At 32.5% G+C, this 18,631-nt stretch overlaps 1 protein-coding gene across 1 annotated transcript in view; it reads right to left on the bottom strand.

The window, feature by feature from the left end:
* Positions 1-18,631, bottom strand: part of LOC111695802 (aminopeptidase N) — a 30,979-nt gene that overhangs the window by 10,800 nt on the left and 1,548 nt on the right. Inside the window, exons 2-16 of the mRNA XM_023465242.1 lie at positions 18,547-18,599; positions 18,330-18,378; positions 17,829-17,906; positions 14,637-14,692; positions 14,465-14,575; positions 13,183-13,415; positions 12,861-13,042; positions 11,753-11,860; positions 9,704-9,825; positions 9,200-9,295; positions 8,818-8,903; positions 7,460-7,540; positions 7,301-7,386; positions 2,796-2,893; positions 2,575-2,635 (exon numbers count right to left, since the gene is read on the bottom strand). Coding sequence (XP_023321010.1) covers positions 2,575-2,635; positions 2,796-2,893; positions 7,301-7,386; positions 7,460-7,540; positions 8,818-8,903; positions 9,200-9,295; positions 9,704-9,825; positions 11,753-11,860; positions 12,861-13,042; positions 13,183-13,415; positions 14,465-14,575; positions 14,637-14,692; positions 17,829-17,906; positions 18,330-18,378; positions 18,547-18,580 — 1,481 coding nt within the window. The 5' untranslated portion in view covers positions 18,581-18,599. The remainder of the gene's footprint in view (positions 1-2,574; positions 2,636-2,795; positions 2,894-7,300; positions 7,387-7,459; positions 7,541-8,817; positions 8,904-9,199; positions 9,296-9,703; positions 9,826-11,752; positions 11,861-12,860; positions 13,043-13,182; positions 13,416-14,464; positions 14,576-14,636; positions 14,693-17,828; positions 17,907-18,329; positions 18,379-18,546; positions 18,600-18,631) is intronic.

Below are 18,631 nucleotides of genomic sequence, written 5' to 3'. Positions count from 1 at the left end.
GAGAGCCTAGTTCACGGTTAGAATAGACAATGAGAGCCTAGTTCACGGTTAGAATAGACAATGAGAGCCTAGTTCACGGTTAGAATAGACAATGAGAGCCTAGTTCACGGTTAGAAAAGACCATGAGAGCCTAGTTCACGGTTAGAATACACAATGATAGCCTAGTTCACGGTTAGAGTAGACAATGATAGCCTAGTTCACTGTTAGAATAGACAATGAGAGCCTAGTTCACGGTTAGAATAGACAATGATAGCCTAGTTCACTGGTAGAGTTAGAATTAGATGGTTCCAGGTATGTGAAGAGTAGAGCTAGAATTATATGGCTCCAGGTATGTGTAGAGTAGAGCAAGAATTGTATGGTTCCAGGTGTGTGAAGAGTAGAGCTAGAATTAGATGGTTCCAGGTGTGTGTAGAATAGAGCTAGAATTAGTTGGTTCCAGGTGTGTGTAGAGTAGAGCTAGAATTATATGGTTCCAGGTATGTGTAGAGTAGAGTTAGAATTAGTTGATTCCAGGTATGTAAAGAGTAGAGCTAGAATTAGAGGATTCCAGGTGTGTGTATAGTAGAGCTAGAATTACCTAGGTACCAGGTGTGTGTAGAGTAGTGCTAGAATATACGGTTCTAGGTGTGTGTAGCGTAGAGCTAAAATTATATGGTTCCAGGTGTGTGTAGAGTAGAGCCTAGAATTATATGGTTCCAGGTATGTAAAGAGTAGAGCTAGAATTAGATGGTTCCAGGTGTGTGTAGACTAGAGCTAGAATTAGCTAGTTCCAGGTGTGTGTAGAGTAGAGCTAGAATTAGATGGTTCCGGGTGTATGTAGAGTAGAGCTAAAATTATATGGTCCCAGGTGTGTGTAGACTAGAGCTAGAATTAGCTAGTTCCAGGTGTGTGTATAGTAGAGCTAGAATTATATGGTTCCAGGTATGTGTAGAATAGAGCTAGAATTATATGGTTCCAGGTATGTGTAGAGTAGAGCTAGAATTATATGGTTCCAGGTGTGTGTAGAAAAGATTAGAATTATATGGTTCCAGGTGTGTGTATAGTAGAGCTAGAATTAGATGGTTCCAGGTGTGTGTAGAGTAGAGTTAGAATTATATGGTTCCAGATGTGTGTAGAGTAGAGCTAGAATTATCTGGTTCCAGGTGTGTATAGAGTAGAGCTAGAATTAGCTAGTTCCAGGTATGTGTAGAGTAGAGTTAGAATTATATGGTTCCAGATGTGTATAGAGCAGAGCTAGAATTATATGGTTCCAGGTATGTGTAGAGTAAAGTTAGAATTATCTGGTTCCAGGTGTGTGTAGAGCAGAGCTAGAATTATCTGGTGCCAGGTGTGTGTATAGAGTAGAGCTAGAATTAGCTAGTTCCAACTTACAGTAAATCTTCAATCTCTAGACTTTAAGTTAATTATCCTCCGCTGGATGTGCCATCTATCTCTCTATCTATACATCTATCCATCCTTCTATCCATCCTACTATCCACCTATATATCTATATATCTCTCTATACTGGAGTGAAATAAGACAATGGGTGAGGATTAGACAGGATATTAGGCCAAGTTTTCTCTCTTCTATCTATATTTAACCAGCTGAAAAACAATGTATAGAACCTTTCCTTAGAATACATAACATACAAACAAATAAATAGATAGTAAACTAGATGGATACAGGATTATCCAAAAATATTGAGACTTCAGAGACAACTAAACAGAATGTTAAGTCTCTTTTGTCATATTCATAGTTTCTTGCAACTTGTTTCTTTCTTTATAAAATCTTCTAAATACTAATAAACTTTTAAAAGACTTTTATGTGGCAGAAATCCAAATTCAAGCTTCAAGTCCCTGTAACCAAAGTGTTTCAGGTCGTCATTATAACCTCATTCCTTGTGGGTAACCCTGTAGATAGAGACAGTAGTGATTGAGTCTCAATAAACCATGAAATTTGAAATATTGAATATGCAATTCTAAAAGGGGACACATAAACTGTGGAATAGGACATCTTGACTCTAGTTGTATTTAAATAGTTTAATAGACTTAAAACACAGCAACACAGACTCATTTCACTTAATAAGTTTATTCTCAAGCTAATGTAAACATATTTGTTTATTTTCGCATTAAAAGAAATAATGCTGATAAAATAAAATGTTGTCTTCCGCTATTCTACAGTTTTATATAGTTCTCTCTAAAGATATAATAAACCATGTTAAAATGAAGGAAAATCTCTATTTTCTTTCAAATAGTTTGGCTACGGGATGTAGGACAGCATTACAGGCATATTCAATATCAAACTTTGATAGACATGTTTATTTTGGACAAGCTGTAGATGCGGGACCCCCCCCCCCTACCCCTTTAACTTTATAACTATACTGTAAAGTTTAGACTGTATAAATGTTTGAAAGAGAAGAAAATATCTTAATATGTAATTCTTCAAACTGAACAATTTTTATCAATAAGTTTAGTACAATATATCATTGATATTATCATTGATTGATATCTCAATTTATTTGAAAGAAGCAATATAATCCTTTCTAGATATTTGAAGATTACTCTTAAAGTTTGTAAAATAAAAAGTTTTACTTACAATAATTTTGTTTCAGGGCTGATTGAGTTTACAGCAACATACGCCATATAAGTGCCAAACCCTAGAGTTAACAATTATTTAGAACAGATCATTTCATAGGACAGTACATGTCTAGTTTATAATAATACCCTTGATACATTTTTGTATCAAGGATTAATAAAAAATTCCTACTTTTAGCTAAAAATTGATTATTTATAATTGTGGTTCTAAACAAATTTTGCCTTCGTTTAACCAGAGATCATTCCACCATCTCATCGTCACAAGGTTTCCAAACCATTGATGAGCTATCTCATGACATACAACCATTGATATCTGTAATCTAGAGACACAACCATAGATATATTAGTCTAGAGATACAACCATAGATATCTATCAATAGTCTAGATATACAACCATAGATACTAATAGTCTAGAGATAGAACCATAGATATCAATAGTCTAGAGATACAACCATAGATATTTTAGTCTAGAGATACAACCACAAATATCTATCAATAGTCTAGAGATACAACCATAGATATCTTTTTGAGATCTAGATATTTATTATCTCCGTATCGAGATTATATCAATTGTACAAAATTGTTCACATGTATTTAATACAACTATTTTACGATACTATCGTGTACATATATTCTTAAACTAAATAATAAAAAATCATACGGATACATTTTATCGTTTTTTCCTTTAATTAGAAATTTTGATTTTGGGATACTTGGATCCTGCAAGACATACAAATTGAGGAGTGCAACAATGAAAGTGTAGAGAATAAATTGCATATAATTAGTCGGTGACGAAGATTTTTTTAAGAGTCGTCTGCATATAATTTGAGCATTTAATGAGGAAAGTCAGTTTGAGCAAGCATTATAAAGTTTTTATGTAACAATGGTATAATGTCAATGTATGCAATATGGAAGAAACTACGATTGTGCTGACGAAGAACATTGAAAGTTCAACGTTGGTATGGCACTACATTAGTTAAACTATGTCGTCTTGATGCTAATTAGCCGACGCAATTATGGAATACGATATATTTGAGGTACATACTGGCAAGGAACATTGATGGTTCCTTCCTGCATGTTCCTTTTCTCTCTGTAGTTAATAATCTACACGGCCAACGTGACGATAGCAGGCGCCAGAACAAGAAGTGTTAAACATGAAAAAGCTTGTTGGAGAAGCATTTAGTTTCAAATGGAACAAACACATTATGCTTGAGAACAAGACTCACGTAGAACATTGGTTCTGCGCTACTATCTAGGACATTGAAAAGAGATCAGTGCTTAACCTCTTCATTTCTCTCAAATCTTCAAGGTATAGCAAGGTATGGTGCACGTTTATATTGTGCAAAGATTTAGAGATATCGATGTAGCGTAGTTATCTCCCCTTCTTGAGACATCATGATTTCTCGGCGGTGAGGTTTGACGGTTCAGTAGGCGTTACAGTTTCCACAGACTGAATCAGTAAAAAAAGATTGTTAGTTTATTGTGAGAGAAGATTCAGGGTTTGAATAAAGATTCAGATTTTAAACTGGAGTCCTCATAATTTTAGGGATGAATAATATCGATAGAGATTTAGTTATTACGACATTTTAATTATAGGGACTCGGTTCTACTGAGGGTTTTTATTTCTATATTCTTTAATTAACCTTACGGACATAAAAAATCTTTTTTTTTTAAAAACAAATTGGCATTTCTTGCTTGCAGTAGCAAAGTTTTATGTCCGAAATATTAAATTAAAGGGTAAAGGATGAAAAGAGAATCTTAAAACTTAGACAACTGACATTGCATGCTCAACGTTTAAATTTTGTTAGAAATGAATTCCAATAGCGTGTACATAAGTCTTAATATCGTGTACATAAGTTTTATAGCGTGTACATAAGTTTTAATAGCGTGTACATAAGTTTTAAACCATAGATATCAATAGTCTAGAGATACAACCATAGATATCATCAGTCTAGAGATACAACCATAAATATCATCAGTCTAGAGATACAACCATAAATGTCTATCAATAGTCTAGAGATACAACCACAAATATCTATCAATAGTCTAGAGATACAACCATAGATATCAATAGTCTAAAGATACAACCATAGACATCAATAGTCTAGAGATACAACCATAGATATCATCAGTCTAGAGATACAACCATAAATGTCTATCAATAGTCTAGAGATACAACCATAGTTATCAATAGTCTAGAGATAAAACCATAGATATCAATAGTCTAGAAATACAACCTCAGATATCAATAGTCTAGAGATACAACCGTAGATATCAATAGTCTAGAGATACAACCATAGATATCAATAGCCTAGAGATACAACCATAGATATCAATAGTCTAGAGATACAACCATAGATATCAATAGTCTAGAGATTCAACCATAGATATCAATAGCCTAGAGATACAACCATAGATATCAATAGTCTAGAGATACAACCATAGATATCAATTGCCTAGAGATACAACCGTAGATATTAAAAGTCTAGAGATACAATCATAGATATCATCAGTCTAGAGATACAACCATAAATATTAATAGTCTAGAAATACAACCGTAAATATTAGAAGTCTAGAGATACAATCATAGATGTCATCAGTCTAGAGATGCGATCATAGATATCTCTTTTTTAACTTTAACAATTTATTTTAGTTAAATACAATATCTTTAAATTTCTATATGATATCAGACGGAAACATTTTGAGACTTCTATATTTCTTGTTTTTCAATTAAATCTCTTATCTAGAGATACAACCATAGATATCTCTAATCATGAGATACAACAATAGATATCAAAAGTCTAGAGATACAACCAGAGATAGTCTAATCTAGAGATACAACCTTAGATATCAATAATAGAAGACATACAACCGTAAATATATCTAATCTAGAGATACAACCATAGATATCAATAGTCTAGAGATACAACCTTTGAAAATAGAGCCTGGAGCGAGGGGTCCTCTCATGGTTTTTGATTTGCTTCTAGGGTTTTGGAGCGGCTCCCAGGGTTATAGAGTAAAATGAAGAAATTTATCCGACCTTTCGTGAAAAGTCCTTTAAAAAGGGTACTTAAAACCCGAAAATTGATAAAATTGCTCTGCTATCCCTTTTTCAGCTGAATTGTTCGCCCATACCAATTGTATTTGCTTAAATTACGACATTTTTTTTATGTTTTTTCACTGAACTTCATAGTTTTAAATCAAGTATAATTTTCTTTGATTAAAAACATGTATTTTTCCAACCTGTAAGAATATATATAATAAATATGAACAATAGCTGGCTGAAAACCTGCATCGTCAATCCAGAACATAACATACCAGAGAAATTTGACACCTCTGCATGGAACACAAATAGCAAATAGTAATATGCGTAATATTAGGGAGAAAGAAAACCAGAAATATGTGTTAATATGCATTTTTCCCTTGTCTACAAGGAATTAGAATGCGTAGATCTGAAAGAGAGGAACAAAAATAGATGTATAATCAGATAAGAAGAAGAAACGACAGTCAGAGAAAAAAATTCTCTGCTCTTTTTAAAATTTTGTTTTAAAATTATTTATTTAAAAATAAATGTTAAAAAAGAGTTGTTAGACCAGTTCACAATATTGCCTGAAAAGATGAGTTAGACTAAATAAGCTGGAAATAACAGTTTGAATGTTACTGTGTGAATTGGTTACGCCCCCAATAAATAAAGGACCATTTGAAATTAAAACTAGTCCCTTTAATAGCAAAATTTGTCTAAATGTTGTACAGTCGTCTCTGTCTAAATAACAATGTACATGAGAGGGACCAAGTACAACTACACTTGTGCGCTATTACTTCTCAAATACTTTATTGCTATGCGCTATTACAGTGTGTACTGTGTAGTGTGTGCGCTATTACAGTGTGTACTGTGTAGTGTGTGTGCTATTACAGTGTGTACTGTGTAGTGTGTGTGCTATTACAGTATGTACTGTGTAGTGTGTGTGCTATTACAGTGTGTACTGTGTAGTGTGTGTGCTATTACAGTGTGTACTGTGTAGTGTGTGTGCTATTACAGTGTGTACTGTGTAGTGTGTGTGCTATTACAGTGTGTACTGTGTAGTGTGTGTGCCATTACAGTGTGTACTGTGTAGTGTGTGCGCTATTACAGTGTGTACTGTGTAGTGTGTGTGCTATTACAGTGTGTACTGTGTAGTGTGTGCGCTATTACAGTGTGTACTGTGTAGTGTGTGAGACTTTTTTCATTCGCTACTAAAAAAACTGGCGGATCGCCACAGGCTAAATGCAAAAATATTTCCGAAATTTGTTGTTCACAATTATACAAACAAATACATCAAAAAAGGGATAGCAAAGCCCTTTTTTTAATTTTCGGTTTCTAAGTACCCTTTTAAAAACTTTTCCCATGAGGTCGGATAAAATTCAGCATTTTACTCTGAAACCCTGGGAGCAACTCCAAAATCTTGGGAGCAACTCCAAAATCTTGGGAGCAACTCCAAAATCTTGGGAGCAACTCCAAAACCCTGGGAGCAGCCACCCATCCTTTCTGGAGCTTAAATTTTATGTTTAAACAAAATCGAAAACTTCAATGAAATGTCAAGGTCGATAAAATTACTTTATCGTCCTACAAGGCTACAATGGGAGATTTCAGATTTGAAAAATTTCCTTAAAATTAAAATAAAAATATTAACTTTATTTTCCTTATCAAAGATATCAACCATTCCAAAATTATTGTATTTTTAACTTACTTATTTAATTCAGAGCTGTCAGTTTTATCATAAAAAAGAAATTTATCTCTGTAAGAAATAATTCCCCAGTTCTCCATGGCACCATACTGAAAATTTGTAATCAAAGATAATAAAAGAATATTTTTTGTAAAGTTTTTTTTGCATGATTATTTTCCTAACCTTGAAATCTGGGATTGCAACTAAGTCCAGTTTCGCCAGGGGATACTTCAAGTCAAACAAATCCTCAAAAAATGGAATTGCCTGAAAAATATATTACTTTTTATTATCTTTAATTAGATTGTAAATTTGTCTTTTCAAATCCTTCGTTTTTAAACATTTATGAAATATATTATCGGCATGTGGGTGCTTTTCTTTTTTTAAATCACAACCAAGGATTATGAAAGAAGAATTAAAATATTAAAATAATCTGGCACAATATTCAATATTTAATGAATTTGAGTTACAGGGTGTCCCACGAAACATGACAGTTGGTGTATAGTTTTGAATGTCTAATTCCATACGATGTATTAGATATTAAAGACTTTTTGCAGTTTATTTATTTAAAAAAAACTTTACTCAAATACATTTTACTTAGAAATCAATTTTACTAAAATGTGGATGCCATAAATATTTATTTTTATTCTCTTTGGCAACAAACTGCCATTTTTCGTGGGACACCCTGTAGGTCAACAATGTCTGGTACTTTCCCAAGCCTTTTTCCCAATCAGAAACTTTCAGGGTATTTTCCTAAGTGCAAGCTTCCCGAACATACAACTTTAAAAGCAGCAACTTCCATGTATGTCCTAGCTGCAGCGCCCGGGCTCCTATACTGTTCTAACCGCAACGCTCTACCCCCTAGCCCATCCTAGCCGCAGCCCTTGGCCTCATCACAGCCTGCAGTGCCTCAGAAGGCCTAACCTAAACTTTGGGAAGATGTCGCTTGCGAAATTGCACATTTGGGAAGTTGCCACTTTGGATATTGTCACTTGCGAAGTCGCCCTTTGAAAATGCCTTCAGGAAACTATCTAACACCCATTGAACTACCGCCAGTTAAAATCTTTATCAACAGATGGTCCTAGCTGTTTATGCTAATGGGTAGTTCAACGACCTCTCCAATTCATTAAATTCGGTATCCGTAGGTCTGCACAAGCTGTAGATCAAATTAAATAAAATTTCAATTTGTTCCTGAACATTTTTTAAGATTGTTTAATACAGAGTTCACGTTTTAATAATAGCAGCATGTTTAACCTGTGTTTACCTTATTACCAATATTAGCAGCATGTTTAACCTGTGTTTACCTTATTACCAATATTAGCAACAGGTTTAAGCTGTGTTCACCTTTTTACCACTATTAGCAGCATGTTTAAGCTGTGTTTACCTTTTTACCAATATTAGCAGCATGTTTAAGCTGTGTTTACCTTTTTACCAATATTAGCAGCATGTTTAAGCTGTGTTTACCTTTTTACCAATATTAGCAGCATGTTTAAGCTGTGTTTACCTTTTTACCAATATTAGCAGCATGTTTAAGCTGTGTTTACCTTTTTACCAATATTAGCAGCATGTTTAAGCTGTGGTAGTTTATCCTCTTGAGCCCACACATTGAAAGGTAAGGGAACAAACGGGTCTGTGTAGACATGATACAATTTTACATAACGGGACTCTTTAAATATTTTGATTTAAGGGAGAGTTGCCAATAATTGAACAGATCATTCTTTTATTTTCCAAGGACTTTTGAGTTTCAGATATCTCAAAAATATGAACAAGTTTGAGATCAATTAAAGTTCTTTTTTTAGTTACATTTGATTTTGCAAAACGCCATAAATTTGTATAATATTCATACCTGACATTATATTTGCTTCTTTGCCAAAATAAAATAAGCAGTAAAAATAAGTAAAATTTAAGTTTGTTTGTATATCTTTCCTGTTTGCTGGTAAAGGCTCTTGAACTCGCAGATTATAAATGAAAGAAGATATGTTGACATCTTGACACTGGTCTCATACTCATCAACCTCAGTTCCTTAAACCAAGGACTTTTCCGGGGGAAGGACGGAGACAAACAAAATCATGACGTCATGCAACATTTTGATTGAAAAACTTTAATCATAAAACTGAAAATTTTAATATTTTCAATCAAATTTATTTTTCTAACATAAAATTTACAAAAAAAATTAAAACGTGTGCCTTATCTTACCTTCATGACGTCATTGGTTTCCAACCTGGTTTTCACATTGAATTCAGTAACTACAGTGAGAACCAGAAAACTGTAGAATATGAAGACGACTTTACCGCGAACCTTAAGTGCATTTAATGTAGTTACAAAGCAAATAGTTTTACTACGTTTAAAAGTCGTCTTCTTATTCCAAAGTTTTCTGGTTCTCTTTGTACAAGAACTCCTTTTTATCCTGTTTATTTTAAAAATCCTTGCCTAATACTAAACCAGTTTTTTTCCTTGGCATATTGGAGAGTGTGATCATATTTCCTTGTCTACCCAATATTACTTTAAATGTAGCTTTCATATCTGGTTCATCAAAACAAGGGAATGCCTGTCTTAAACATAAAAACAAATTTCAGACGTTTGAGCTTAAAGTTTACGTTCAAAATCGTACTGTTGGTGGATACGTTTTCAGATTTTTTTTTTAATTATTAAATAACGACGACAAAAAATGTATAAAAAATTCTACAGAAAACTAATTAGTTGTTTAGGAACAGGTTGAGAAAATAACAATTAATCTTACCATCGAAAATAAGTAATCTTGTTGAATTATTAGTTTCTATTTTCTCATTATTCTAGTTTCTCGTTATTCACTTAGATTTTCTGGAATTATTATTGAAAAGACGACATTTGAAGAATTTGTAGAAATCTGCGAATAAATTCATTAAAAAAAGAAAATCAATATAATGACGAAAACAAAATAATTGATTCTAGCATTGATTTATTGGCAAATTTCTTTTGAGAAATATGTTCCTAACCATCTAATTAGTTTACTGTATAATTTTTACTTTATTTTTCGTCGTCGTTATTTAATAATTTAAAAAAACCGGTTCTGAAAACGTACCCACCAAAATTCATGATTTTGAACGTTTACTATACACTCAAACTCAGTAATTATACATTATGTGTCAAATGAATCCTAAAGAATATGTTCACAAAACTGCGTACTCAGTTTAACTACCTTACATAGCCGGTCTGTCCCTTTATGAAATGTCCATGTAATTGTAATTTCAAGTGGCCTTTCATTTTGAAAGGGGCAGGCCCAATGCCCAATTTAAATGAGTATTTAACTCATGAGATAAACAATTTGAGGATATCGTCGTTTTTCTTGATTGAAATGTGGTCAATTATATCTCATGCATTCTTGATTACGGTTGCGCGATTGTGAATCGGACCTGACGCTCTAAAAATGGAGTCACTCGAAAGTACGTCATTAAATTCTAAAGATATGAATTATCTATTTATCAATTAAAACAATAAGTCAAATAAAACTATAAAAATCTGCAGATTTATAATTTTATATCCTGTTTTTTAACAAACTAACAAAAATAATAATTAAAAATGTATTTCCATTCTTTTAACTGTTAAGAAAGAGATTTTTACTTAATTATCTAAAAACAATAAATGGAATTAAAAGTTTAACGAGATCAAAGCTGAGCTGTTGTTTAAAAACAAACAAAAAAATCATTTAAAGTTGTAAATAGAGATATTTGAATTAAAAAGTCTTAATAAATCTATATATTTCAGTGAAAGCATCCTAAAAAGATTAGGTTTACATATTACATAATCAATTAAATAATTCAAGACACTCATTTTTCACATGTATGTGTTAAATGTGGTGTACTAGGTTTTTTCACTAAACATGATAACGTCGACTGAAAACTTTTTTATTAAAATAGAATTGCAGAAATCTTTCTTAACAGAATTTTTAAAAAATCCACCCCCTGGATGCCAGGTGTCACATGCCGAAAAAAGTTTACGGAGGCCGAATATATTGAAATGGAAAGGTCGCTGAACACCTACCCCCGTCTAAATCCTAAAATATCTTTATCTTTGACTTGGTGATTCAAGATTTGAACCGGCGTTAGGAATTTCAGTGACCTAGCTCAAATATATTTAATTTGGTTCTATATCACGATAATTCCATTGGAACAGATCTGGAATTATTGTCACGTAAACTTCATCATGTCCAACCTTGCTCTGTGTAACATCTACATATAGGGGGTAGATTGGTTCTTCGGTGAAAAGCTCCGCCCTTAGTTAGTTTTCAAAAGTTTTAAATGGTTAATTATTTGTAACAGCTTCAGAAATGGTTTTGTATGGCCTTTACGGATCCAGATTGTTCCGGAAAAAAATGGAATTTCTATTGAAGTTCAGCCGAATGTTTACAAAAATACCAATGAGAGATTTGATGACAAAAATAGTTTTACTTATTAGAATCGTTTTAACCCTTGAGTTCCGCTTCTTTAAAAGAGTTTTTACCTGGCGTATATAGACTGAAACTGTGTTGAACCAACTACTTGTGTCTTGTTTAATGTAAAATCAAAATATGAGCTTCTATAGAACCCAGTCATTTTATCTTGCACAGTTCTTTTACGTGAAATCATTTTTTATCAAAACATTATATATATTCATGAAAAAATAACTAAAAACCTAATTTCATAGACCTTGGATATTTCTAACAATTGGGATAAATTAATTCAAAAAAAGTGTTTAGTTTCTTTAGGTATAATACCCACGGACAGACTTTGAACTTATTGCTAACATTTTTTAACCGATGTTTCTCTAAAGAAAATTTTTTTAAAATCATATAAAATTGCTTCACAAACAACTTTGTTAGGTACTTTAAGGAGATTTTCACAGTTTTTCTTAAATTCTCTCGATCACAAGAAGCATTAAGATTAACAGCTAAAAAATATTGTATAATTCAACTTTTATCAAATAAGAAAATAAAACTTATTTATGTGTGAACACAACCCTATATCTCCTTGCCTTAGATTTTAAGGCTTTTTATTTGATAATAAAATGGTTTTTTATAAAAAGGGGTTCTTATTTGATAAAAAGGGGTTTTATTTGATAAAAAGGGGGTTTTTATTTGATAATAAAGTGTTTTTTTTATAATAAGGGGTTTTTATTTGATAAAAAGGAGATTTTATTGATAATAAGATGGTTTTATTTAATAATAAGGGGGTTTTATTTGATAATAAGGGGGTTTTATTTGATAATAAGGGGGTTTTATTTGATGATTAAGGGTTTTATTTGATAATAAAGGGGTTTTATTTGATAATAAAGGGGTTTATTTGATAATAAGGGGGTTTTATTTGATAATAAGGGGGTTTTATTTGATAATAAGGGGGTTTTATTTGATAATAAGGGGGTTTTATTTGATAATTAAGGGTTTTATTTGATAATAAAGGGGTTTTATTTGATAATAAAGGGTTTTATTTGATAATAAGGGGGTTTTATTTGATAATAAGGGTGTTATATTTGATGATAAGAGAGTTTTATTTGATAATAAGGGGGTTATGTTTGATGATAAGGGTTCTTATAAGATAATAAGGGGGTTTTATTTGATAATAAATGATCTTCCCCTAAGAAGGCGATTTCTATGCGCAAATCTTTCCCTGGAACCAGAGCTTCCTCTAGATATAGGATTAAAAACCCTCGATCCTTGTCATATGCAACACCATTAATAACTAGCTTGAATCCACCCATCTGTATATCCACATGCTTTATATCAAGAGCAGTCTCCTTGCTGTGCAGAATAATACACTGAAACAGATAATAGAGGGAGGGATGGCAAGTTTCCTAATTTGCTATTATCCGAGCCACCTGAACCTTCTCTCCCTTGAGTTAATGAGTAACGATTTTCTGTATATAGGTAATGTAAATGTTCCAATGTTAGTCATCACCTTATTATCACAGCTGTTTGGAGCATCTGCAATGCGCGCATTAATTTCTACAAGACCGTCAACTGTATAGTTCCCTTCTACTAGATAGGGTATAAGGGTGATTATATAGGAGTCAGGTAGAACATGTCGTGGCAGACGAACATCTTTCACGAACCCCATCTCATTATCAAGGAGGTTGATGAACCCGACCTGGGCGGGGGTACCCAGGCTTAGTATCTTACACTCCCATTGTCCTAAATAAGAATGTTATAAAATATTAGTGTTTTCATATCAATGCAATTCATTCTTGTTCCAGAACCGGGCCTATACTTTTATCATAATCATCTGGCCGAAATGTCCCGACCCAATTAGTTATGTACGGGAATGTACACATGTAAGGTGTACAGGAATGTACGGTAACTGTTTAAAGCATACTCTTTAACTGAATTGTAGACAAAAAAAGAGAAATGTTATCTAAAAAATCATTTTATTTTAGTGTTCCAAAACTTATTTTTAGAAGATTATTGTCATTGGACGTCTAAATTAATGCTGCATTCGTCTATAATTAGCATACAGAATTTTTGCCAGAAGGGGAAATAGGTGTGGGTCAAAGGGCATGCCGAAAATAACATTCTGTGATGTCATTTGTGGGTCAGAGGTAAAACGGGTGTGGGTTGCATTACCCCATCATCAGACTTGATGAGGCTCCATCAAAACCATAGAGAATAGAATATATAGAGAAGAATTAAAAGAATCTCTCGGTATGAATTTTTTCAGTCCCTTTAAGCCTGAAAGGGAGTTCAAACTGTTCAAATCATGTAAATGTTTACAAATTATATGCAGTAGAGTACATTAATACAGTATGTTCCCTAGACTATCCATTTTAATTTCGAATTTTTTAAACTGTTAAATAAACTTTATAAAGAAGTAGGTGAATAAAAACATCATTTGATTTATAGTTATAACGGAAAATCTTCGTTTGTAAAGTGAAAGGCATAGAGTCTATATGAAATGATAATTGGTCAAATAATTTTAGATTTTCTATAAAATGATATTCCAGGGCCAAATAGGTTTTACACTTTTTTCCAGTAAATTCCTCTCTATATATTCTATTCTCTATGCTCAAAACCTGAATATTTTTAAAAATACTAACTGTACGGATATACTCTGACAGAAGATATTAACAAAAGCAATTTTACCTATCCAATTATCAAAATGTGTCTAAATATGCCAGTGTGCTATATGTTTTTGTTTAAGGATAACATTTAAATTTTAAAAAAATCATATTAATGATAATAAATACCTAAATCATTAACCTTTACTGAATGTATTTTAATAGCACACATTTGAAATTGTTTATTTGAATATGCTTCATATCTCTCTGATGTGGCGAAGCTGCTGTCCCTGACTTTTCCTAAATTAAAAAATGTTTTATTTATTTCTTACAGGGAATTGTCCCGAAATTAAAAGTCTACCTGTTTTCAGATCCAGGTTTAAGGTTTTATTTCCAGGTGCAACCATGACACAGGACCTTTTTTATTTATATTGTTGGAGATGTCAGAAAGTGATTTTTTGTGCTGTAAATAGTTTGTGGGGTAATATATACCCCGTTCTCCAACAAAGCCCGCCAAAATGAGGCCCAAGCTTGGTTGGAAATTCAGATCGGGAATCCACCTGGAAATCCTGAGACTAAGGTTCAAGGAACTGCACTGGATGGTCAGGGAGAGGAGATAGACAAGTTAGTCGTGGGCGAACAGGCTTGAGAGTAGGTGGAGCTGACCGTAGTGACCAAAATGTGCTGCAGCTGTATATAGATTTGACAAATCAAAGGAGTTTCATATTTTATTATTTCATAATGTAATCTTGTATCGTGTTTTCGCGTTATATTTATCGAGTTCGTGAATCCTGCATTATGCATGTTAGTAAATACTGTTTTTTCGGTATATTTAACAATATTTCATATTAACGACACAGATTAAAAAATATAATAAGATATGTCATTAAGTCCTTGTTATTTTAGGTTTATTGTTACTTTATAACCCTTGTTCAGTTCCACCTAGGGTTTCCAATAGAAATATTTTGCACGAAAATCTATTTTATTACTTTTCAGGTATAATTTTGCATTGATGCGCAAAAGCTATTTCACGCAAATTATGAAGAAAATCTTTGTTTTTGCGCATTTCTTTATTCCTGCTATTTTGTTATTTTGAGCTATTTCGTTATTTCGAGCTATTTCGTTAAGTTCCAAGAAACAATTCCAGGAAATGAATGAGCCTAAAATTAAACCAATCAGAGCCCCACTATACTTCGGCCCGCTCTTACAGGAACCTTTGGCACTGGCCTCACTTCTATGGTTTTAAGTAATTCAGCATTAAATTTTATGGCATTCTATGTATGCATATCTATATTGATTAATATACATAGATGAACATTAAGTAATTCAGCATTAAATTTTATGGCATTCTATGTATGCATATCTATATTGATTAATATACATAGATGAACATTAAGTAATTCAGCATTAAATTTTATGGCATTCTATGTATGCATATCTATATTGATTAATATACATAGATGAACAACTAGTGATGGAACCTTTTTTATCGTTTTTTAAAAACATATTTATCATAACAAATTTTCATATAAGAAAGTAACCAAAATGTTTACCGTTTCAAACTATAGAAAACGATAATAATGAAGTTATTGTTCATGAATAAATACTGCAGATATGGAAGTTCTTTTTTACTGAAACAAATTCACATCATACTGTCCAAATTTTTAAATTTTTTTTAATTATTTGAGCAATATGTCATAAGACAAATATTACTTTTTTAGTATCATGCGCAAAATCATGTAAAAATTATTACTTTTATTATGTATTCATCAGCAATTTCGTGGCAAAATAATATTTATTTCAAATGAATGCGCATTTTCGTGCAAACCTGATTTCGAATTGATACGAAAATGATGGAAAATTTCATGAAAAAGGGTCATTTCATGCAAAAACGCATCGAAACTGTTGCGCAAAAATCTACTATTTCGTGGAAACCTTAGCTTCCACCCCCACCTTCTGTCAACATGTCTTATACTGGCTGCAGTTCAACCCATCAACTGATTCTACAGCTGAATATACCTTTAGTTACCATTTAGCTTAGACAAAGGGTGCTGTCACGCTGGGCTCCATGTGGAGTTAAAGCTGTGGAACAGGGGTAAGGAGTTCTCGCTTACATATAATCCTGTATCCGAATGTGGAGTTAAAGCTGTGGAACAGGGGTAAGGAGTTCTCGCTTACATATAATCCTGTATCCGAATGTGGAGTTAAAGCTGTGGAACAGGGGTAAGGAGTTTTCGCTTACATATAATCCTGTATCCGAATGTGGAGTTAAAGCTGTGGAACAGGGGTAAGGAGTTCTCGCTTACATATATCCTGTATCCGAATGTGGAGTTAAAGCTGTGGAACAGGGATAAGGAGTTCTCGCTTACATATAATCCTGTATCCGAATGGAACCAGAAGAACCAAAGATAGACAACACAAACGAGAAACCTGAGAAGAAGGAGAAAAAAAACTCCTTGCTGCGGGTTTCCTAAAATTATGTTTATTGTAGTGACAAAAACTGTTTACTATGCCAGAAAAAGACCAGACTAAAAGTAGGAGACTTGTATGCCTGTTTTCCACCATGTGAAAGGCTTCATGGCCATTCAAGAACAAACCTCTGTGTTTCTAGACAAGAGATTTTAGAAAAAGAAAAAGAAAGTAAGATATCCTTTTAAACCTTAAAATTATATATTTATAATGTTCTATCTTCTACATTTTATTTAATAAACATTTAATTAAAACTAAAACCTAAAAAATAAACCTTAATTTGTAAAATATCTTATTGAAGGTATTTTGAAGAAGGTGCTTTTAGAATGTTTAGAAACATTGTTAAAACATTAATAATATGACCAAAACATTTATTCTAACAGTCTTACTTATAGTTTTCAAAGATGTTCTTGTACCAGATGATCAATTGCAAAAACCTTTTTGAATTTTTTATCTATCTAACTGTTTAAACAGATAAAAGAAACAATGAATTAACAAAACTATGAATATTGGATATGGAATTCAATCATGGATATCTAATTCTTTTTATATAGTGTGAACCCAACCAGGATTCATCCCAATGTACATAATCTCATATAAGTTTAAATTGCTCCCAGTCAGAGAAATGATGCACACAATAAATGCAGTCTAAGAATAAAGCCAAACAAAAAGGGTATTGAACTTTGGGTATGTCTGCAGCCTTATATACATAACGGTGTAGTGGGACAAGGGTATTGCACCTTTTATCTAACTAGAGATGCATCCCGCCTCATGCGGGGAGCAAGGATCGATGCTGGAGAAAGGAGTAACGGCATTTATCTTGCCGGCAGAGAAAGTAGATCGTCGGCGATCTTAGCCCGGAGTTAGTTAGTTAGCACGAAGCATCCAATCAGAAGAGTCGAATGAAAATATATTTGCCAATGGCGAATATCATGTGTATTTAAATCAACTCTAGTTGGTCCAACAATAATTGTTTGTATCGTTATAATGTAAATATATTGTGTGTGCAACCATGCTTTGTTATTTCACTCAATCTTGGCTTTTTAATACTGAATTTTTTCAAGTCTATAATATATATGAATTCCTTGAGAAAATGGATGATGAGGTCATACACCAGATTGTTGCATTTTTCCCAATCTCTGCTGGATAAGTTCGGTCCATACTAGCAAATATTTTAATACGGTGGTCGCCATAAATAATTAGAGAAATACGACGGACTAAAGCTAATTAAAAATTGCCAGGGGTTAAAGACTTTGTTTATTATTAGAGATTTAATGTTCTACTTAGAAAAAAAATATGTTTCATATTTTTGAATAAATTAGTAAAAAATAATTTAAACCAATATTTTCAAAACAATAGTTAAATGATTGTTATTTGATCCTTTTATAACAAAACTAACTTCAAGCAATGACAATGTTATTTATCGAATATTCTCTTCTGCAGATCAGGGTGTAAACAAGATTTTTTATTTGGGTTGGGGGAGCACTGACCATGTGTTCTTTTAAATACTTGATATTTGTTGTGTTATTTAATTAATTTTAAAATAAAAAATATTTGAATGTAATAAAGGTTTGTTTAGACTTACCTGAATTGTTGACCTGAAGCCAACAGAAAAACTTGTAACAGTAATATGCCTTTAGATTTTTTTGGTAAATATATTAGGATAGAAAAAAAGGTCGGGGGGAGGATGGCTTTATTTTCTAAAAATGCAATCACAATTCAAAATTTAATAATGCACTTCAATGATTTTTTATTTTATATTTTTATTTTTATTTTTATTTACATATATTAGTCCAAAAAACCTATGATAGGATGAAATCCAAAGTTGAAATGCATCTTCCACCAGAGTCTGGAACTAAAGAGACAATATTTGAAACCAGGTTTGGA

The sequence above is a fragment of the Eurytemora carolleeae genome, unplaced genomic scaffold (assembly GCF_000591075.1).
Source record: "Eurytemora carolleeae unplaced genomic scaffold, Eaff_2.0 scaffold56, whole genome shotgun sequence".
Lineage (NCBI taxonomy): Eukaryota > Metazoa > Arthropoda > Copepoda > Calanoida > Temoridae > Eurytemora > Eurytemora carolleeae.
The sequence above is the reverse complement of the archived record's forward strand: the minus strand, read 5'-3'. Positions and strand labels throughout refer to the sequence as shown.